Genomic DNA, 22798 nt, shown 5'->3' on the forward strand with positions numbered 1-22798 from the left:
CAGAAGGACATTGTTTGATGCTCTCTAATTTAAAGTTAAATGCCACTGAAAGCAAATATAACTTGCCACAGAGGTTACTCCCATTCTACCCAGCATGTACCAATCTTCCCCAGCTTGAGGGAAACTCTCTGATCATTCAAGCTTTCTATGGTGCATGACAGGGGGAGCTGAACTTACCTTCCTGCAATCATGAGCTCTTTCTCAGATGCTCTCTTCCGGATCTTGGTGTAGATGTCCATAGTGAAGAGGGTGCTGGCGCTGTTGAAGATGGAGGTCAGGGAGCTCATGAGAGAGGCCAACATGACTGACAGCATCAGGCCTCGAAGTCCTGAAAGAAAAGGAGGTTCTGAGTGGTACATGGAGAACCTCAGCTCTTTTGTGCTTGGAAAGTGTGAAGACTTAGAAAGTTTTTTGCCTTCTTACACCACACCATATTCTCTGATTTATCTCTCCAGAAAGATTAGAACTTTAAGGAATGGACTGTAGCTTAAAAATACATTGTAAGCCCACAGCAGTCAACAAAGAGCTAGGGACAAAATACACATGAGGTAAATGCTTTGCTGTTGGGTGATTGATGGTGGTGGCGGTGATGGTGGTGGTGGTGATGGTGGTGTGTGTGTGTGTGTGTGTGTGTGTGTGTGTGTGTGTGTACGTGTTTCCATCTGAGCAGACTTTTACAAGGTCTCTCACTCAAAAGATTAATGATAATGAAGAAATAGTTAAACTAGGATTCAAAAGACAAGGTTTCAAGAAAGTGAAAAGACAGCCCATAGAATGGGAGAAAATATTTGCATATATCTAATAAGGGTCTATTATACAGAATATATAAAAAATTCCTACAACTCTATAATAAAAAGACAAATAACCTAATTTAAAATGGGCAAAGGACCTACATAGACACTTTTCCAAAGAAGATAAAGTGGCTAATAATCACATGAAAAGTTGTTAAGCATCAGGGAAATTCAAATCAAAATCACAATAAAATACTTCTTTGCACCCCCTGGAGGGGCTATAATTTTTAAAAAGACAGATAATAACAAGCATGGGTAATGATGTGGAGAAATAGGAACCCTCATACATTGCTGGCAGTAATGTAAAATGGTACCACCGCTGTGGTAAATATTTACTCAAATAGTTAAACATAGAGTTAACATATGACCCATCAGTTCCACTCTTAGGCATCTACCCAAGAGAAATAAAAACATAGGTTTGTACAAAAACCTGTACATGGGTGTTCATAACAGTATTATTTATAATAGCCAAAAAGCAGAAACAACACAGGGTCCATCAACTGATAAATGGATAAACAAAATGTGGTATATCCATCCAGTGGAATATCACTTTTAAAAAAGGAATGAAATACTAGTACATGCCTACAACATGGATGAACCTTGAAAACATTATGCTAAGTGAAAGAAGCCAGACACAAAAGGACAAATATTGTACATGATTCCATTTATATGAAATGTCCAGACTAAGAAAATCCATAGAAAAAAAAAGTGGATTCGTGGTTGCCTAGGGCTGTGGGGTGGCTAGGATGAAACATAGAGTGATTGCTAACGGGTACAAGATTTCTTTGGGGCATGACGAAAATTGTCTAAAATTGACTGTGGTGATAGTTTCACATCTCTGTGAAATACTAACCAAGGAGAGCACGAGGTTGTCCCTACTGAGGCTAGGAGGCCAGGCCATGCTGAGGGCCCACTATTGAGAGTACAATCCCAGAAGTAAAGGTAACCTTAGGGGTCACCTAGGCCTACCACCCATCTGATACACAAATCCTTTCCACAGCTTTTCTTCTGCCTAAACCCTGCAGCAACAGGAGCCTGCTCCCTCTTGGACAGTCCTAACTAGGCAGATATCTGCCTGTTGATAGCCTCAGCCACCCACCAGAAGCAGTATTCCTCTTCATCCACTTTTCCATCTTTCACATATTCAAAGACAACTCATATTCTCTTGAATTCTCTCTTCTCCAAGCTAAACATCTTCAGTGTCTTGTACTATCCCTGTATAATAGAACTTGACATATATCTCTACTAAACTTCAGCTGGTTAGTTTTGAGTCAACATTCCTGCTTCTTGAGATCTTTTTGGAACATGGTTCTGTCACCTTCTAGGTATTGTATCTGTAAATAATTTTATAGCTGTGTTTTCATCTACAGCCTCACAAGAAGAAAAATAAAGGTTGCCTATGCTGATTATTTTGTCATTTGTTGGGACATTTTTTTTAATGGTCCCACTTGAGTGTCTATCATGTAGACTACAGACTATTGGAGCTATAGTAGGAGTTATAAAGACCATCTCATCCAACTATCTCATTTTTCAATTAATAAAACAAAGATCCATTTCAAGGAGTTAGTAGGTAAGGCTTCAAGTCCTAGTTCTGCCATTCGCTCGGAGTTACTTTACCAGTTACTTGCTCAGCTGGGATAGAGTTTTCTTCCCTCTGTATGATACTCTTCTCAGACTCACATTCATTTATTCACACAACAAATATTTGTTTAACATAATTTTAGAGCAGTCCAGGCAACAAGTAACGGTATATCAGAGTAGAGTGATGGAGATAACAAGAGAAGGAGGTAGATGAATATAAGAGATACTTAGGAGATAAAATGGACAGAATTTGGTGATGGATTGGTGGGGGAATATTTACTGACTGAGTGAAGGAGGCTGAATCTGCAAATGAGACAAAAAGGAACAGCTGGAAAGGATGGGGGCAGGGGGCGGGGGGGAAGACAAACAGAAGAGGATAGTGTTATGGAATCCAAGAGAAGGGAATAACTCAAAAAAGATGAGTGATCAATAATGCTGAATGCTACTGAGGGTCCAATGGAAAATATCTATTTGATCTAGCATGGAGAGGTCATTGGGGAATCTGGTGTTTACAGAAGCCAGATTCCAGCCAAAAGTGAGGAACGACAATGGTACATGAAAAAGCAGCATTTTGGTGTCCTATGTGCCACACAGCTTTCTGTCATGTACAATCCACTCTAGCACAGTATTCAGAGCTACAGTCCTCACCCAGGATCTGCCAGTCTAAGGAAATAGCATAAGCACGCCACAGAGGCCAGAATCCCAGCCAGAACTCTAAAAGAGCCATGATTCTTGTTAATTGCAAGCTTAATTAATAAGCAACCCAGCTCAGTGGAATAGTTAACTATTACTCCCATTTTTATAGAAGTTGAATGCAAAGGGTTTGCCCAAGGTCATCTATCCAGTCTGTGGTTTAAAAAAAAAAAAAATCCAAATTCCTAAATTCTAGTCTTCAGCTGAGTTAACCATGCCAGACGCTGAGTTACTGTGTGGCCTTGGAAAAGTCACTTTCTCTCTGTAGGCCTCAATTTCCCCAACTGTAAAATGAACAGGTTTGACTAGATGATCTCCATGTTTCCTTTCAGTAATAAAATTTTATGTTTATTCTAAATTTTCCTGATCAATACTTTTGAATTTTTTGTCTCCTGGGACCCCTAACCTAATGAGATTTCCATCCCTTAAGCCAGAATTAGATTTTTCTTCAACATGAAGATGAACAGTAACCATACAGGTCTACCCCAAAACTAACTATTCTGGACTCTAAGTATTCACTTTCTTAGGACACCACATTCTGTATAATGAGAAACCCCCTTGTATCCAATCTACCTACTGCCTTGAACTTCCTCATTCTAGAGCTAAAATTGCTCTTTGCCTTTCTCTCCATGTTTTTCTTTGGAACAGCCTGGAAGTCAATTCATTCTCCAGGTAAAACTCCATTTAGTTCAAGCCTCATGTTAATGTCTGTTGGAGAGCATCGAAAGACTTTCTAGATGAGCATGAAAAAGTCGTGTTTTTCCCTAACATGTTTTCAGATCATCTCCTTTCCATGCCTGACTGATGGACAAGTGCCAGGACTCATGGAGCCCAACCAAGCCAGATGTCTCCTCCCTACTAAGGCAAGACCTGCTCAAAAACTGAGGACGCCCGGAATGAGGCTTTCCCTACTAGCACTCCAAGCTCAGAAACGGCTTTGCACCAGAAGGCCCACAGACCGCTATGTAGATAGAGCCCAAGCCCAATCAGCCTCCCAAGAAAGACCCTGCCAGCAGGGACAACTCTCACCATTGGGCATGAGCTCCACCACCAAGGTCGGGTAGGCCATGTTGGTACAGCCAACCTTGGTGCCGCAATATTTCTCACACTCCGAGGGCACAGTGCAGGCAATTTTTTCTGAGGAGAGATGAAGAGTCATGTCAGCAAGCAGACATCCGGGAACTATTTCCAAGATTCACCTTCTTAAGACAGGGCTTCAAATAGGACGTTCCTGCCCATGGCCCTGACATGGTTCCACAAAGAGCACAGCTCCCACTAAGCCCTTCCATGCCATCCCCCTGCCCTGCTGGTCCTGACCATTCCCAAGCTCTGCCTGGGGAGGAAAGACAGTTCCTAGGCAGATGAGGGAGAAGCAAAGAAATGCTTACGTAGGAAAGGAGAGGGCATGGTCCTCAGACTTTAGCTAGCTACTCTGCTCAGCAGTGACTGTGTTCTTGTTTCTCCTGAAGATCACAGTGACTTGCTGTTCCTAATTTTGAGGTTTGTTTTCAACAGCTCTTGCAAGTAGGGTTGAACATCTAGACAACTAAGGGAATTCCCCAGCGGGAGGAATGTGGGGTAGAACTTCCCAGATGTGGAAAATCTGGGCTAGAAATAGAAAGGCAGTAACCTGGGAGGGGAAGGGGACATGATCTAGAGACTTGGAGGAAGTTCTAAAAACTTCTATAGAATTCAGATCTACACGCATTTATTAGGTACCTACTACAGGTAGGTCATTTAGTGCTGCCCCATATAGTACCAAATCATCACAGCACCACCTCAAATATTTGTCTGTGTGTTATATCCATTATACTTTAAAATCTTCAGTTAGATATATTTTTCTCGTGACAGGTGAGCCAGTATAGGAGGGTGAAAGCACTATTAGGAGCATGTAGCCAACAGCAACAAGTGGCCCCAGACTATCTTGTCTTCATTTTGGAAGGTGCTCATCAAACTTTCACTCTGCGGTGCTCTCTTTTTGCCATTATTTTATATTCCAGGGAACAGTTTGGACCTATGATGGCTGACCGAAAAACACACGCAAACGGAAGTGTAGGAGAGGCCACAAACAGGCCAAGGAAGAATCTAACACCCTGGATAGCAAAGTGCAAGGCTTGGGGCCCCTTCACAGAAATTGTCCAGGAAACAGGGCAGCAAGCAGTTAGAGACTGGCTGCGGTCCTTTGACATTAAGGGCATCATACACACTACTATAGCCTGGGGGTTGGGGAGAAGACAGAGCAAAAAATAAGTAAATATTAGCTAGAAGAAGCTATAGTTGGAGGCACGTCATGACTTCAGAGAATTTGCAAAAGGGGAAAAATAATTGCCAATGTAAAGAACCAGGGAACACAACTCCACACATTCTGTGGCCTCAAGTTGCTCACTGTCTGGGGCAGGGGGATACAATAATGCTTGGTAATCATGGCAAGAAAAGAAGAGGGCAGAAAAAAAGAAACAGGGATCTACAGGACTTTAGAAGTGACTTGGAGCCAGGAAAATGGAAGAGAGAGGCCAGCAAGTCCAGCAGAAGGCATCACCTGTGTATAGGATGCGGCTGATCATCCCTGGCATCACCATGAGGAACATGGGCAGCAGCTTCAGGTACCCACACATGATGCAGCCAGCCTTCACGTGTGACATGTTTTTGGCCGAGAGGCACCGCTGCACAATGACCTGCCCGGGAAAGCCCAGCTGAGGGAGGGGTGTAGGCAAGAGACCCCGCAATAGGCTCTAACCACCCCAGCTTCCCCCACCATCCCGGGTCTTTGGCCTGGCACTCCGATGTCACCGAGGCTCAGCAGCCCTCAGACCACGTGAGCCCTGCCCTACCTTTCCCAGCCCCACAAGCCACAGGCAGACAGGAGTCTCTGTAGCACCCTGGGGAAGACCCTCTCCTCCCAACACATCCAGCATGGGTACCTGATCTGTGCACCAGTACCACAGGGCGAGGATGGACAACCCAAAGATGAGCCCAGGCCACGGCAGGTCTCCCTTGAGAGGATCTCGGAAGATGTGGAAGGAGTCAGCCCTTGGGGTGTAGCATTCTTTCTTGATGGTGGTGTTTCCATCAGAAATCACAGTTGGAATGGCATTCATGTATTTCGTCATGAGGGCATCATACCCTCCCACTTCGTGAAAAGCTGGAAAACAGTGGTAACATAAGTCAACATCATGAAACTCACAACTCTTCATAGCAGTTTCTTCCTGTGGATGCCTGAGAAACCCACAGCCAGAGCCCTCACTGTGGGGTCTTGGGCAAGTCATTGTCCCATTCTGGGCTTCAGCTTTCTCATCCATAGAATGGGATTATTAACCCTGCCCAGCCCCCTCAGGGGACTACTGTGAGGGTCCAAAGCAACAACCTGTGAAAGTACTCCAACCATAAACTTCTTTACAAAGGGAAAGTATTTGAATTATTAAAAGAAAGACCTTGCTTTTGAACCAGATTCAAAGACTCTGTTTTTCCCCTCACCCCCTGCTATCAGCAGTGGCCTTTGGGATTCTGGACACAGACACAGATTAGGCCCCCAGTCCCAGCAGTGTGGTGGGATGGGAAAGAATGGGTGAGGAAGTCTGGAGCCCTGCCACCTCTTGGCTGTGGGAATAAGGCATTCCAGACCCTGTGCTGCAGAATAAGGCATTCCTTTCCCCTGCTCCAGACCCCTGAGGACCACTGGGGAAAATCAAATGGAAGCTCTTGGAAAACATAGCATAGAGAGAGGATAAGAAGCTTCAGAGGACACACAGAGAGCATAGGCCCCCTTAAAAATAAAATGGCATTTTATGTCCTCCCATAACAAGTACCTCTATTTGTAGGGTTTCCAGTCTTGTCCTTAGGATTTCATAGACAAATAAAATTTCAAAACTGAGAGGACGGGGATTACAGAGTGGCTGATATTTTTTTTAACATCTTTTTTGGAGTATAATTGCTTTACAATGTTTTGTTAGTTTCTGCATATAACAAAGTGAATCAGCTATATGTATACATATATCCCCATATCCCTTCCCTCTTGAGCCTCCCTCCCACCCTCTCCATCTCACCCCTCTATGTGGTCACAAAGCACCCAGCTAATCTCCCTGTGCTATGCAGCTGCTTCCCACTAGCTATCTATTTTACATTTGGTAGTGTATATATGTCCATGCCACTCTCTTACTTCGTACCAGCTTCCCCTACCCCCACCCCCACAGTCTTCTCAAGTTCAGTCTCTACATTGGCGTCTTTATTCCTGTCCTGCCCCTAGGTTCATCAGAGCCTTTTTTTTTTTAATTCCATATATATGTGTTAGCATACAGTATTTGTTTTTCTCTTTCTGACTTACTTTGTGGCTGATTTTTTAAATTTTACCAAATCAGGAAATAAATAAGAAAATGGTCATTCATAAAAGAAAGGACATTTAACATCAAAATGTAGATGACATAATCTGAGATTTAAGATGCAACATTTAAATATATTTAGCCTAATAGATATTTAGCCTTATCCTTTTTAAGTCCAGTTTCTCTGTGGAGAGAAGACCTCTCGTGACATCAGCGGCCCACACTGGGGCCCACTGGCCCAGACTGTCTAGAGAGGGCAGCAAGGAGTCCAGGTATTGTCTGGGCTGGGCCCAGCCTGAAACCTCCAGGGCTAGGGAAGGTGTCCCTTGCACACCCACAGTGACTGCCAATCTAGGCCAGTCTACTCCCCTGGGGAGAGCAGAGCATATCCAGCTCACTGTCTAGGACAGCAGCAGACAGGGAGGCAGGACTCGTTTTTTCTCCCTGGGCCTCTACCTCTGCCCCCCGACCTCCTCAGCCTGCCCCAGCCCCACTTACCAAACCCAGTCAGGATAAAAGACCCCACCAGCATGATCACCGTCTGCAAGGTGTCCGTGTAAATCACAGCCGCCAGGCCCCCTGAGCAAGCAAAGGAGACAAGGCATCTAACCTCAGGTAGGAGGGCAACCTGTCAGCCCACCTCTTTTCCCCACCCTCACCCCCACCCGCACTCCTCTCCCTCTGCACACCTTCTGCACCCCTCAGTCTGCCTTCCTTTCCTTCCCTCCCTTGTCCTGTTACAGAGGTCTGCCACCCAGCATGTTCCAGTATCTCCACTTTTCACAGAAATGCTGGAAAGGCCTTGGGGAGAGAACGTTTCTCCCTATTTGAGGACGGAGAGCTTGATGTGACCGCTTTAAGCCAGGAAATGGCTATGGTGAGAAGCATCTGTGCAAACAAAGGCAGGGAAGAGCAAAGAGCTGACATCTCTACAAGATGTCTGGGGACATAACCAAATCAGTCCACTCTCTCTTCTCTCAGGCCATCTGAGTAACTTCTTATCCCCAGCCCTATGGGGCTCCAGCTGGGCAGCAAGCTCCATCGCTGGCCCTGGCGCCCCTAACTGGGCAGAGCAACCTCTGCAAAGGTGCCCCATGGTCACTAGTGCCGCCGGCTTCTCCGGTCACCTCTGGAGCCTTCCTCTAAGGTCTCTGTGTGTCACTCCCTCCCTTCCTCTCTACAGTGCCTCCCAGTCCCTGTCACATCAAATCCAAGGCCTCTGTCTGGCTTCCAAGGCCCCCGCACTGTGACCCCACTTGAACTATCAGGTCTTGGCATCGTCTACACCCCCCACCCTCAGCTACCTCCCATTGATGCCGCTCCTCCAGCTGAACTCATCTGCTTGCTCACCCTGCCCCGGCACTGCCACTCCCACTCCTGACTCCATTCCCTTGCTCACACCTCTCCCCGAGCATGGCACTCCCTCCCTGCTTCTCCCGACTCAGCCAAGTTCTCTCCACAACCTGCAAAGCCAAACCCTGTCCCACCTCCTGTAAGAAGCTGTCCTGACTGTTCCCACCAGCACTGGATTTTTCTGGGGCCACCTACAACTGTTTCCTCGAACTGTTTCCTGGGTGGATCTCTTCCTTGAGAGGAGAAGCCACGTCTTTACAAGTGCTTAACCCCAAGCTGGGCTTGGGCTGAGTCATTCGAGGGGACTCACCTGTGATTGTGTAAAGGGCAGTGATTACCAGTAAGATAAAGATGGCCAGGTACAGATTCAGGCCCAAGGCCAGGTTGATGAATATGGCCCCAGAGAAGATGTCTGCCTGGAAGGAGAGAAGAGGTGGGGCTGGGGAGAGAGGGGCCACTGGCTGCAGGGTGCACGGGGCCTGGCTGAAGCACGTCAGCGGCAGGGACGAGGGAGGAGAACTTGGAGGGGTTAGCAGAAGCCGACTCCCAAGTAGTGCCGATGCCTGTGACTTCCGAGGCTCCACGTTGGCCCACACCACTTTGCCCTTTGGCTGAACTCCCATAATTAGAGGTTCATATTTTTATCCCCAGTTGAGAATATGAAAGACAAGTAGTGTACAATTCCATGTATACGAGGTTTCTAAAATAGTCAAACTCATAAAATCTGAGACTGGAATGGCTGTTACCAGGGGCTGGAGGAAGGGGGAGTTATTAATCAACAGGTATAATGTTTCAGTTAAGTAAGATGAATAAGCTCTAAAGATCTGCCATACAACATCGTACCTAGTCAACAATATGTATTATACACTCAAAACCTGTCAAGTGGCTAGAGGGCAAGCTAAGTGTTCTTACCTCAATAAAATAAAAATAAAAACAAAAGGAGGACTTTCCTGGTGACACAGTGGTTAAGAATCTGCCTGCCAATGCATGGGACACAAGTTTGAGCCCTGGTCCAGGAAGATCCCACATGCTGCAGAGCAACTAAGCCCATGCACTACAACTACTGAGCCTGCGCTCTAGAGCCCATGTGCCACAAATACTGAAGCCCACGCACCTAGAGCCCGCGCTCCGCAACAAGAGGAGCCACTGCTATGAGAAGCCCATGCACCACAACGAAGAGTGGCCCCCGCAAACCGCAACTAGAGAAAGCCCGTGCGCAGCAACAAAGACCCAACACAGCCAAGAATAAATTAATTAATTAATTTTTTAAAAAATGATATGAATACCTGAGAGTCATGCTCTATTCCTAAATTTCCCAACAAGATTTATTCAAGATGATAATAGATATTACATGATAAAAAAAAAAGAATTCCATAGTCAAAGAGGTCTGTGAAATACTGGATTAAATAAAGTTAAAGCAGTTTCTTTACCACACAACTTCTCTGAGCCTCTAATATACTGTGAATCCCCAGGAGGAAAACATAGTAAATGACCCTTCACAAACTTATATAACTATGGAACTCTGTTTGCCAAGGAACAACTATTAACACCTTGAGGTTCCTCCCAACCCACATTGTAGACTGCTGCTCTAGGCTATTATCCTTCATTTACACCTCAGTGTAAAAGGTTTATCTGATCTATTCCCAAAAGCAAGTTTGAGTGCTGGAGTCCATGAGAGGGAAACCCCACCTCACCCTGGAGTGGAGAGAGATGTTAGCTACATCATAATTTTATCTCCTCTGCACAGATGGGATCCATCTTGACTCAGACACAACCAGAGCATCACCACGAACCTCTTGTGTGGCAGGCTTGTTGATAGGTGGTTTTATCTAGATTATCTCATGTAAATTTAGGGAGAATTGCTCCCTCTTCACCCCCAAATTCACCAGTTCTTGATGCAGTTCTTTTTCTCCCTGCCTCATTTAGCTCCATAAAGAACCTTCTACTTGGCTGGATGGATATATGGCTATACACACATCATGTAGTAAAAATATTAAAAAATAGACCAGAAGAATACATACCAAGTTCAAGATAGTGTTTACCTTTTAAGAAGGAAGGAAATAGGGTCAAAAGGGTATAGATAAGCCTTATCTGTTATGTTTTATTTCTTTTTTTAAAAAATGATAAGCTGTTTAGATCTACAGAATCCTGGTGGTGGTATTAGTATAGTACTTTCCTGTATGTTTGAAGCATTTCATTACTTTTTTATTTATAAAAATCAGGGACTGGATAGGGAATATACCACCAACTTTGATATAAAAGAACTCTCCTCTAATCCTATAAGATCATTTATTTCACAGCTCATCTCAGATTGCTCCTTCTCTAAACTTCTCTTAGCTCTTAATAAAGAAGAAAAAAAGGAAAGAAGGAAGGAAAGAAGGGAGGTAGGGGAAAAGGGAGGGAGGGAGGGAATAAGGGAACAAGCAAATTTCCCCAGTGCTGCTAAGCAAAACTAACTTGAAGTGAACTAAACAATTATGGTCCTCTAGGCCAGGGGTCAGCAAACTTTTTCTGTAAAGACTCACTTCATACATGTTTTAGGCTTTGCAGGCCATACAGTTTCTTTCCAACCTGCTCAAGACTGCCTGCCGTTGAAGCTTGAAAGCAGCCGTAGATGATACATCAATTAATGGGCATGACTGTGTTCCAATAAAACTTTATTTACAGAAACAGGAAGTTGGATTTAGCCCACCACTTTGAAAGTCTGGCTGAACAAGCTCCATGGAACTCACAGGGGACAATAAATATAGATCCAGTTGGAAAACCTCTTAGAGTAACAGTCTCTGACCATAAGCCTTGGGTAGTTTGTTTAGTCTCAGCTCTAATGTTTGAAATCCTGGGATTTTACATGTGTTCATTTGCTGCCCATTCTAGTCCTAGTTGTATCTGAGCACCCAGTAGATCTTGCCTGGCAATGAGGTTTGAGATGGAGAGCCCCATTACTCAAATTTCTCTTTCCATTTGTGAGTGAATGAACCAGGTGATAAGCATTCAAAACTTAAGCAAGCTCCGAAGCTCTTATTTTCACCCAAGGATCCAAAACAGATAGCATAGTTGCTATAAAAGTTTATTACAGTTGTGATCTGTGATAATAGGCCCAGGAAATATAAATAGGGACATTTGGTCATCACATGTAATTCATAAAATCTGAGGCTTTATCTCAAGTGATTGTGCACATTTGAATAAGACAGATAATGCCAGGAAATTTTACAGAACAGAATGCTTCTCCGAACTTGGTAAGGCAGGGTGCTGGGGTGGAGTGGGTGGGCGGGAAGGAGCCTATAAAATTCAGGAATTACACGGAGGAATAATCAAGTCTGGGTGGAATAATCAAGTCTGAGTCTCAGAAACCAAAAGGACATAGCCACAAGATGGCAGCCATAGTCAAGACTCCACACCACCCCTGTTCAATGGCCTGGGCCACATCTGGGACTCTCCACCTGAAATGCATTTCACTTTTTCTCTCCTATCAATTACATGCCCACTGGATCCCTGCATCCTCCCAAAGCCTTCCTGGTAGGTCCCTGATTGTTCCCTGTCTGGACATGGATATCACAAGGCCACTCCTCTCTTCTTACCCATGCCTACACACACACACAACAATAGTGATTAATCTCTGTTTGTGTGCAATGTAAATACTTGATTACCTTACTTTGTTAACTAACAATTCTTTCCTTTTGTTCATAAGCCCTGAACTCGTGTATCTTAATGTGAGCTCCTAGCAAGTACAGTCAATATCAGTGTAATCCTTTTAAAGATTTCATGCTCTGTGACCCATGGTGAACCTGAAGTCAGCCAAATTTACAAAGTCTTGCCTGTCTGACCCTTCCCTGTCCTTCCCCACTGCCTAGATGTCCCACCTGCAGATCCTTTATACACCCAGTGTGCAGCTGATGTTCTCCCTTTACAGTCCTCTCAAATCCTACTCTCAGAAACTCATTTAAATTGGAAGGTCACTTAACTGGCTATTTAAATTTTCCCCAAGGTCTTGAATTTTGACTTGTTTGTACTGGACTTAGAAGGCCAGGGGACATAATGTCAAAAGGTTTTGATTCAGTATCAGGGACTCTGCTTCTCAATCTAGTTCTGCTACTGTTTGACCCCACAAAGCCCCTTCTCTTCTCTGTAAAAGGGGAGCATAGATCATAGAACTAGATGATCTATCCTGTTATCCTATGCCTTCATCCCATCCAAGCACAGAGCAGAATTGTGAGAACACAGACACTGGGACTAGAGAGACCCAGACTCCAGTCCTGGCTTTGCAATACACTAGCTATGTGATTTGGGACAAATTACTTAACTTCTCTGAGACTCAGTTTTCTCCTCCATCAAGTGGAAAATTAAATAAAAATCTTCACCTGCACAGAACTCTTATGAGGACTGGAGATGGAATAAGTTAAGCCCCTACTGGAGACTAAGTAAAGCTATTGGCACCAAATAAAAGGCAGCTATCATCCTTCGTGTGCATTATTCAAGGGTTTGCTGGCTCTGGGCAGCAGGTGGAGCTGGTAGGACATTGGGCAAGGCCTCCAGTAAGGAACCGCAGAAATCACACAGAAAGGGGGCAGACCATACTAAGTACTGTTCAAAAGTAAAATTCAGAAAAAGCCATCTGCTGGGGGATGGACTCCATCAGGGTCTGAGCTGAGGGAGGCTGCCCCTCAGGTACCTGGGGGCTCCCAAGTCCAGGGAGGTTTAATCAGTAACCTGAACAATAGGTGAGGTAATTGGGAAGGCAGGCAAAGATGTTGAGCAGTAAGATTATTTTTATGACTACTGCTACATCAGCTCCAAGGGCAAAGCTCAGCCAACAGACTTTCACCGACCTGAACTGTGGACTTGGAGAAGGCTTGCTTCCAAGAAAGGGAATCCCAGTGCCCTCCTCTACATGCTTAGTAGACAGGTGCTATCTCACAAGCTGAACCAAGGAGCAAGGAGCAGTACCCTCACCAACCTCCACTAGTGCCAGGGTCACCTCCCCACCCTCCCACTCACATTCCTTTTCTCCTCTTGCACCTGACCTTCCCTGCCTCAGGAAGCCCGATTTCTCTACCCCTCCCAGCAACTCCCAGTCCAGGCTATGCACACCAGTCTCCAAGGAAATAAGACTGAAATGCCCAGGGTTTTCATCTTGTAATTAAAAACTACCCTGAAGGAAAGGAGGAGAAAGTGAAGGAGGTGGAATCACCACATAGGCAGGGAAAGCACACAAGCACCAGTCAAGGGCAGTAGCACTTTATGTCAGGAAGCTGGGCAGGGAGGGAGCAGTAAGGCTGGGTGTCAGTCCCAACTCCAAGACAAAGCCCAATCCCGGAGCACATGTTCCCACTGAGACCATTCAGTGGGGACATGAAAGTCTCTTCAACAAATGGTTCTGGGAGAACTGGACTTTACTTCACATCATATACAAAAATCACTCAAAATGGATCAAATATCTGAATGTAAGAGCTAAGACTATAAAACTCTTAGGAACAAACCTAGAATTCAATCTTCATGATCTTGATTTGGCAATGGATTCTTAGGAATGACACCAAAAGCATGAGCAACGAAAGGAAAAACAGATAAATCAGACTTCATCAAGATTTAAAACTTTTGTGCATCAAAGGACACAAAAGAAAGTGAAAAGACAACCTACAGAATGGGAGAATATTTGCAAATCATGTATCAGATAAGGGTCTAGTATTCAGAATATATAAAGAACACTTTCAACTCAACATCAAAAAAGACAACCCAGTCAAAAAAAAAAAAGTGTATGCATGTAGAAAGTAATAACATAAAAGTGAAAAATTATTGTGGTAGGCTGAAGATATATATATACATTTCCTCTAAAGAAGCAATAGTCAAATGCATTGTGTAGATTTCATTTGAATCCTGATTCAAACAAATCAACTGTAAGAAGACATTTTTCAGATAATCAGGAAAATCTGGATATGGACCAGGTATTAAACTACTTAAATTAAGAAATTACTATACATTTTGTTAAGCATGATAATAGCACAATTGTTAAGTTCTTTAAAAGTTAAAGGTGCATTCCGAAGAATTTACAGTGAAATGACATGATGTCTGGGATTTGACTTAAAATACTGTTGGAGAAAAAAGGTGGAAGGGGAGAGATGAACCAAGAATGGCAAAATATTGTTCATTGTGAAAGCCAAGTGATGAGAATTAGGTCCATTAGTACTCATTATACTATTCTATCTCTGCTTGTGTATGTTTGAAATTTTCCAAAATTAAAAAAATTGAAAATATTATCTAATATTGTTGTTTTCTCACTTTTAAGTAATCAGGGCAATAAAAGCACGAGCTGCTATTTTTTCATTACCCTACCTAACTAGAGGAGAAGGCTCCGTTCAGATCCAACTGACTCAGATTTCAGCCAGGGCAGATCTTTTACAAGTGCTGAGATTGGTCCAATCTCACCTTTAGTGCTAGATGAGGAAGGACAAGAAAAAAGAGGAAAATTGACGATAGTCAATGAGATAACCCCTCTGATAGAGCAGTGAGTACTTTGTAACTGCTGGCTAAGGGGGAAAGCTGGAACCACTTCCTATGTGAGCACAGAAAATGCCCTTTCTCTCTCTGCCCTTGGATTTGGCAATGGATTCTTAGAAATGACACCAAAAGCATGAACAACAAAAGGAAAAAACAGATAAACTAGACTTTATCAAGATTTAAAACTTTTATTCATCAAAGGACACTACCAAGAAAGTGAAAAGAATGGGAGCTAAACCTAAAGAATGGGAGAAAATATTTGCAAATCATATATCTGATAAGGGCCTAGTATCCAGAATATATAGCCTTCTTCTCTAGCTAGGTTAGGGTGCTGAAGCAATCCAGGGAGCTTCTTACGGGGAGCGTCGATGGTTCTCATGTTCATCATCACCATATCTTACATCCCAAAAACGCTTCATGTTTTCAAGAAAATCCATTTGATCCTCACTACCACCCAGGGAGGTAAGCAAGGCAGAATTTTTATCCCCATCCTACTCACAAAGAAGCTAAGCTCCAGAGAAGTAAAGCAATATGCTACTGGCCCCAGGTCACTGCTGGCGAGCAGTAGAGCAGAAGCCCAGCTCCTCCACAACCCCATGCTTCCTCCAATTATTCTCCTAGATAGTTTTCTTATCAAGGTCCTATTTTCTTTCTGTTATTCTTTATTCACATTTTCCTTCTTTAAAATTTTTTTTTCCACTGTTGCTTTAACCTTTATCAGACTGACAATCTCCTTAGGGGTTAAAAAAAAAATTCCAGGCAAGACCTATAAGCGAACTTTTTTCTTCCTGCCATCTTTTGGACTGTCAGGGGGAATATATCTCAGAACTTCAATGATTTCCTGGGTCTTTCACTTTGTTTTGTTTTACCATCAAAAGGAGTTGACTTGAACATTTTCAAGAAAGGAAGAGAAGTAAAGAAGGAATTCAAATCTTGCTCCAGTGGGTCAGCCAAGAGCTCTGCACAGCTTTCAAACACACCGCAATGGCCAGCCAATCCCTGAGAAATCTCAGCTCTGCATATTGGGGCCTGCAGCTCCAGGTTGGCAGGGAGGCAGGCTAAATGGAAGGGGGTCCACCCCAGTGGTTGGGTTCAGAGAGAGCAAAAATCCCCTGGAGGGTTAACAACTAAAGGCCCAGGGAGCTGATTCTGAATGAATATAAGAAGGCTTGTGCAGTGAAAAGGACAGTGAGCTGGAGCCAGCAGTCTGGGTTCTACTCCTGAGCAAGAATCTCCATGCCCAGAGTTTCTGTTTCCCTGTTCACGAAGTAAGAGGGGGAATCTCTGAGTTCCCTTCCAGAGTTGCCACTGACTGCCCATGTTTAAGCGCCTCAGAAATGTCACTTGGAGCCAGATTCTGACCCTGACAGGGCATAAAGGCTTACAACTACCTCTAAGGTCGGGGCCAGCCCTCAGGCATCCCTAACTCCCTTTTAATCTTCTGTTAGAACAGAAGAACAGCTTTCACTGAACCTTCTTGAACCGTTTTTTTCTCCAACCTTCCCCACAGTAGAGGATAAGGAGTTCCATGTGTTCACTCCTTGATGTGTGAAATAGGACTTTACCCTCAGAAGCAAAAAGGCCTAAGGGACCGAGTTAATGGAAACATATAGCACTGCCCTTCGGTGGGCCAGCATGTGGTGAGCAGCGAGGGTAGGCAGGTTCTGAGACAGCCAGTGCTCAGCCCCTAGGGCGGAGGACTCACCGAGATCTTGGTGAAAACGTACAGCAACAGGGACAGAACAGAGAGGTAGACCTGGATCCGCTTGCCTCCAAATCGCTTCCGCAGGTACTCTGGCATCGTCACCACCTGCATGGGATGGAAGGGTGGTCACTGCCAGTCTGAGTGATCAGAAGGCCCAGAGCAAGCAGAGCAGAGGCATCCACCCCGGTGTCAGAGGTATGATCAAGGGTTAACCTTCATTGGTCAGAGAAGTCTGCGAGGTGGCCAGATGTCCCCATCCTCCATCCATTTGCTCATCTCAATCTCACATGCCCTACCACTGCAGAGGAAGCTGGGTATCATCCCAGGACATAGAAGGGCCCAATAAACAATTTTTTAAATGAACACATGCCTGCACATAACCAAGAAGGCAGATCCTTGCCCTGAAGGAGGAGGGGATAGATAAATAGATAGATAGTCCTATACAAAGCACCTTCTGTGAACAAGACATCATAACCACGGTGGTACCTTTCCAGTGCACCAAAAAAGGTGTCCAGGCTGGGTGTGTGCTTCACCCTGCTCTGCACATAAGCCTTGCCAAGGACTGTGGCTGCAGGCCAGCTCAACTGCTCTCCCAGTTCCTTTCTGCAAATTCCAACCACACTCTGTCTCATGTTCTCAACCCTGAGCCTGCTGTCTCCTGGAATCAGACATGTATCACCAGCAGTCCATGAGCCTCCAGAAGATGCAGAGTCTGCCTGTGCCTCTTTCTTATTGATTTCAGCTCCTAATGTATAGACGTACACATGGTAGGTGCTCATTATATCTCAATGGACAGATGTTGCTAAAGCTCTCTTATGTAAAATGTCAGAGGTTTAGTCAAGAGACCGAGCATGCATTTGGTAGTTGAGTACCAGATGCACACTCAGCAAACAAAGGCTGCTGATGTTTTTAAATAAAGGGAAAATATGGTTCTTTTTCTCATGTTGCTTCTGTTCCAGGGGCCGAGGCAGACAGTTACGTATCATGTGCAAATGCACGACAGTGCCTTGCAAGTATTCACCCAGACCGAGGGGATGTGATGCTTTCATGCTGAATAGAGTGAGGTTGCTTAGGAGGGCTTCCCAGAGGGACAAGTCGTGGCCAAGTAGATCTGTTGAATGCCCCTGAGAGCAGTCAGGAACTTTATAACCCAGGAAAGAGAGACAAGTCATAGGCTCTTATCCCAGAAAGTCTCCTCTGCCCTCCAGGAGGACCAAGTTCACACAGATATTTGCCAGCAGGAAATATATATTACATAATAACAGAGCAAATACTTACCCCTGCCTTAATGTAAATGGGGACAAACACCCAGCCCAGCAGAACCACCAAAAAAAGGGCCTGAAACCAAAAAAGAGGTGGAGTCAAACCAGGAGGAACCTTAGCCCATCCTGCTGCCTGCAGGGCTTGCAGCTGCTGCAGACCATCCACCCAGCATTTTCTCTTTGGGCTCTGGGCACAACTCCCTAAGTGGCCATCAGTGCTTGGAGAAGGCCTTTGATGCCTGATTGGTCCACAGGAACAACAGTTGGGCAACAGTGGAGAGGAACCCGGGGGGCTACCCACTGACATCACAGCTCCTTTTGCCTCTTCCCTGGTTTACAGGAGTAAAATACCATTTAGAGAGCTTTTAAAAATAATAATAGTAATAATAATAATGGAAATCTGGTGGTATTTCCAAACCTCTGATATGGCTGAAAGGGTACAAGAGGGGTTGGCTTTTTAAAAGAAGAAAGAAACATTATCACCATCAAATCAGTGATTTCTCATGGGGGAAGGGGAGCAGGACCCTGGGGTTCCTGAAGCTGTGCCCCTCATCCATCTGTACTCCAAGATGGCCCTGGGAGGTTCTCTAACATCTAGAACATCTCTGAGTGTAGACTGAGCTGGCTGACAGCTAGAGATCCTTCCAGCTCCAGGACACAGTGTCTCTGATGTTACTCACGTTCCATTCAAAGCCCCCAATGGCGATGCCTGCAGCTGCTCCCGTTCCCGCCAGTCCCACAAAGTGGCCGCTTCCGATGTTACTGGCGAACAGAGAGGCTCCAATCTGGAAACACAAAGAGAAGGTCGGGTAAGGACTCCATGCTTCACCAGGACTCTCAGGGGTGGACCAAAGATAGAAGAGACATGACATCCAAGAGAAGGACAAGAAAGAGCAGAGGCCAGCCAGAAACTTGACTATGCTGGAGTCTGCCGGGACCACTGGTTCAGAAGGCAGATGTGAGGACTTGGGTAATAGCAAAGATAAAAAGGAGAGGACTGCGGAAGGAGTCGTGGGATGTATCCCCAAATCAGATCTCTGTGAGTCCTCTGTGAGCCCAATGCGCAACAGTCAAGAAGGCATGGGAAGCTCCACAGCCCGACCGACCTCCTCTGGAAGTCTCCCCAGCGGCGGAGGGCTCAGGAGCAGGACCTATGCCATTCATCTCTGTGTCCCCCAGCACTCCTGACTTGAGACCTTGACCAATACGGGATCTCAGGAAATGTGGACAGTTTTTTTGAAAGAAATCATTTAAAAGGAAGCTTCTGGACGTCAGTTAGTTGTCACTTGTCAAAGAAGGCAGGGGGTAGAGCCAATAATTTCCAAGTGACTCTTAGCTGTTAAATTCTGTAATCCCATGAGCTCCCAAGTAACAAGAGATGCTAATAATAACTCTCTAAGTCGATATAGTAGTTATTTTGGCCGCACCACGTGGCTTGTGGGATCTTAGTTCCCCAACCAGGGATCAAACGCCGGCCCCGGGCAGTGGAAGCATGGAGTCCTAACCACTGGAACGCCATGGAATTCCCTCGATATAGTATTTTTATTTTTTTACAAAGGTCCTATGGATACATGCACAAAACACTGCATTTTTCAAAGATATACATATGTCTATAAACATAGGTTAGAAGACAAATTGGAAGGACATATACTAAATACCCAAGAGTTGACGCCTGGGAGAGGAAAGGAGAATGGGATTTTTGAATAGGAGATGAAGGAGAAAGTATCGGGTGAAACAAGAGAGGGATTTTGAACTGACCAATCATGGTACTGTACCATCAACTCAACCGCCTCTGAGGTCCAAGAGAACTCCAAAAAGTTCTAGAGCTCTTCTGTACCCAGGAGGAGAAGGCATAGCAACATTTGATGATCATCAAACTAGTATAATTATCCCCAGTCTTGCTGAGCAATTGGGGGAGGCTGGTAGTTATTTGTCTAATATCCCCAATATGGTTCAAATTTGGAACAAAACACATATTTCCCAAAAGGCAGATTACTCCAAGAAACTGTCCTAACTGTTCCTCGATATAAAACAGTGGGTGCTTAGTGCCATATGCTAAGTCAGAGGAGAGGGAGATCTCTGAAGGCTGGGCCAGGAGGTCTCCAGAATGATAAGGAGACAGTGGTGTAAGTGCCTTCATTCATTCACTCAACAAATATTAACTTAGCACCTACTCAGTGTGTTAAGTGCCATTCTAGACACTGGGGATTCCTGTATGAAAAGCACCACCACCAACAACAAAAAAGATCAGAGAGTGGTTAAGTGCTGTGAAGAGAATAGAGAAGGTGTGATAGATAGAGTGACTGCTTTAGTCTGGGAAAGGTCCCTCTGTGGGGTGACCTCTAAGCTGAGATCAAGATGATAAAAGAAGTCAACCATGCTAAGATCAGAGGGAAAGCTTTCCAGCAAAGCAAAGACCACCCCCCCACACCCTCCCAAGTGAGAAGGTCATCATGGTTGGGAAGCAGAAAGAAGGCCAGAGTGGCTGGAGTGTGATGGGTGGTGTGAGATGAGGCTGGAAAGTTGGGAGGCGATACATCACGTAGGTCCTAGCAAGCCAGGATAGGAGAGTGGATTTTACTCTGTCTGATGGGAAGCCACTGGAGGGTTTCAAGCAGGGGAGGGAAAGGATCTAACTTGTTTTTAAGTATTGCTCTCAAGCATGTGGAGAGTGTATTGTTGGGGGCAAGAGAGAAAACAAAAAAACATGTGGAAGGCAGTTGCTGCCTGTAGGTAACAGGGGATAGCGGCTTGGTCTCAGGTGGTGGCAGTTGAGACAAAGACAAGCATAGAGATTGGGGTACATTTTAGAAACAAAGTTGATGAGCCCTGTTGATGTATCAGACGTGGGAAATGCAGGAAAGGGTAATCAACGGTAACCCCTAGATTCAGGACTTTAGTAACTGGGTGGACGTCATTCATTAAGAAGGGAAACTGTGTACTTTGATTATTGCTGCTTAAGAGTTTAATCTTTTGTTATCTGTACTTTAAAGTGTGTTGTACAACATATGCATGCTTGCCTTTGTTAAAAGAATAGGACCCAGTAAGCTTTGCATAAAGAAGTAAATAACCATTGGCTCTGACCATAAGTGGAATTCTCATTGTGTAAAAATTCTATTGATCTAGACTGCATTTCATCCTCGTTATAGCACAAACAGTAAAATGCTTTGTGATGCAGAAGAAGAAGGAGGAGGAGGAGGAGGAGGAGGAGGAGAAGGAGAAGAAGGAGGAGGAGAAGAAGGAGAAACTGAGAGGAAAGCAGGCTGTTTAAACACATCCACCTCTTTCCTCTCCTCACAGCTTGGTGGGGATAAGAATTCACTTTTAATCAGGATTCCCTTTTGCATGTAGCCTGCCTGTCATTACACATTATCTTTTTTTTTTCATTTATCATCTCTCACTTGATAAATTATTAAGCCTAATGTTATACTATTAAGAGCATAATTACTAGTAATGATTAACTGCATTAGATTAACCTTAAGTTCAAGAATTTCTCTCCAAGATCCCCCCAAAGGGGGACAGTGGGCTTTAAGCAGTTGTAGGCTTTCCTGAGGCAGCCCTTCACCATCTGATGGAATGGGGGCCAGGGGAGCTTTGCGGGTATTAGTCCAGGTTCAGTTCATTTCTATCATGGTCACTACTGTTTTCCAGTCACTCACCTTGGCCTCATCCGACCTCCCCCGCTTCGCCCCGTGACCTGCACTCAGTCATTTACAAAACCCTGACTCTGCCTTCACAATGGCATAGGCAGCTAGCACTTTTTACATCACCCTTGTACAGGCTGTCATTGCTTCTTAACAGGCTTCGAGGTGCTCTCCAGTCTCCCCCCACCCACATGACCTCTCCAAAACACAACTCTGATCAAGTCACTTCCCTATTCAGAGACCCTTCCGGACCCCCAAATGAGCCTGCCAAGCAGTCTTTCCTGGCAGTTCCGGGTTTAAAGATGCAGTCCCAGGAATTCAGCAAGATTTCACACTAAAGTTCCCTCCAGTGAGAAGGCAGCATGAGCTTAAAAATTAAAGTTTGAATGCTCTCTTGCCCTCTTCCAATCTGGGTGATCATAACATCTGCAAGCCTCAATCTTCTCCCATGACAGGGTTGTGCAGGAGTCAAAGGAGATTATGAATCAGTAATGACACACTCAGCGGGCCCTCAATCATTGTCCTTTCTTTCCTCCAAGAGGACAGTCACTTCACCCTCAAAGACAGTTCACAAGAGCTACAATGGACACTGTTATGGACTGAACTGTGTTCCTCCAAAATTTATATGTTGAAGTCCTAACCCTCAATGTGACTATATTTGGAGATTGGGTCTTTAGGGAGGAAATTAAGATTAAATTAGGTCATAAGGGTAAGGCCTAATCTAATATGACTGGTCCTTATAAGAAGAGGAAGAGACACCAGTTCTCTCTATGTCTCCGTCTCTCTCTCTCTCACTGAATGTGCACAGAGAGAAGGCAGCCGTCCACAAGCCAGGAAGAGAGGTCTCACCAGAATCAACCCTGACAGCACCTTGATCTTGGATTTCTAACCTCTGGAACTGTGATAAAATAAATTTCTGTTGTGCAAGCCACTCAGTCTGTTGTGTTTTGCCATGGCAGCC

The 22798-nt window shown here is 44.7% G+C and overlaps 1 protein-coding gene across 2 annotated transcripts in view; it reads right to left on the minus strand.

The window, feature by feature from the left end:
* The window catches only part of SLC5A1 (solute carrier family 5 member 1), a gene marked incomplete at its 5' end in the record, with an annotated part of 52192 nt that overhangs the window by 11931 nt on the left and 17463 nt on the right, over positions 1 to 22798 (minus strand). The window contains 9 exons of one of the 2 annotated variants that reach the window (XM_082852875.1): positions 178 to 328; positions 4095 to 4202; positions 5605 to 5740; positions 5987 to 6207; positions 7880 to 7960; positions 9045 to 9150; positions 16932 to 17036; positions 18210 to 18269; positions 18874 to 18978. In XM_082852875.1, the coding sequence (XP_082709001.1) occupies positions 178 to 328; positions 4095 to 4202; positions 5605 to 5740; positions 5987 to 6207; positions 7880 to 7960; positions 9045 to 9150; positions 16932 to 17036; positions 18210 to 18269; positions 18874 to 18978 (1073 nt within the window). Of the gene's footprint in view, positions 1 to 177; positions 329 to 4094; positions 4203 to 5604; positions 5741 to 5986; positions 6208 to 7879; positions 7961 to 9044; positions 9151 to 16931; positions 17037 to 18209; positions 18270 to 18873; positions 18979 to 22798 lie in introns of those variants that run through there. The other variant, XM_082852876.1, reaches the window with a different exon arrangement.

The sequence above is a fragment of the Leucopleurus acutus genome (genome assembly GCF_964270905.1).
Source record: "Leucopleurus acutus genome assembly, chromosome: 13".
Taxonomy (NCBI): Eukaryota; Metazoa; Chordata; class Mammalia; order Artiodactyla; family Delphinidae; genus Leucopleurus; species Leucopleurus acutus.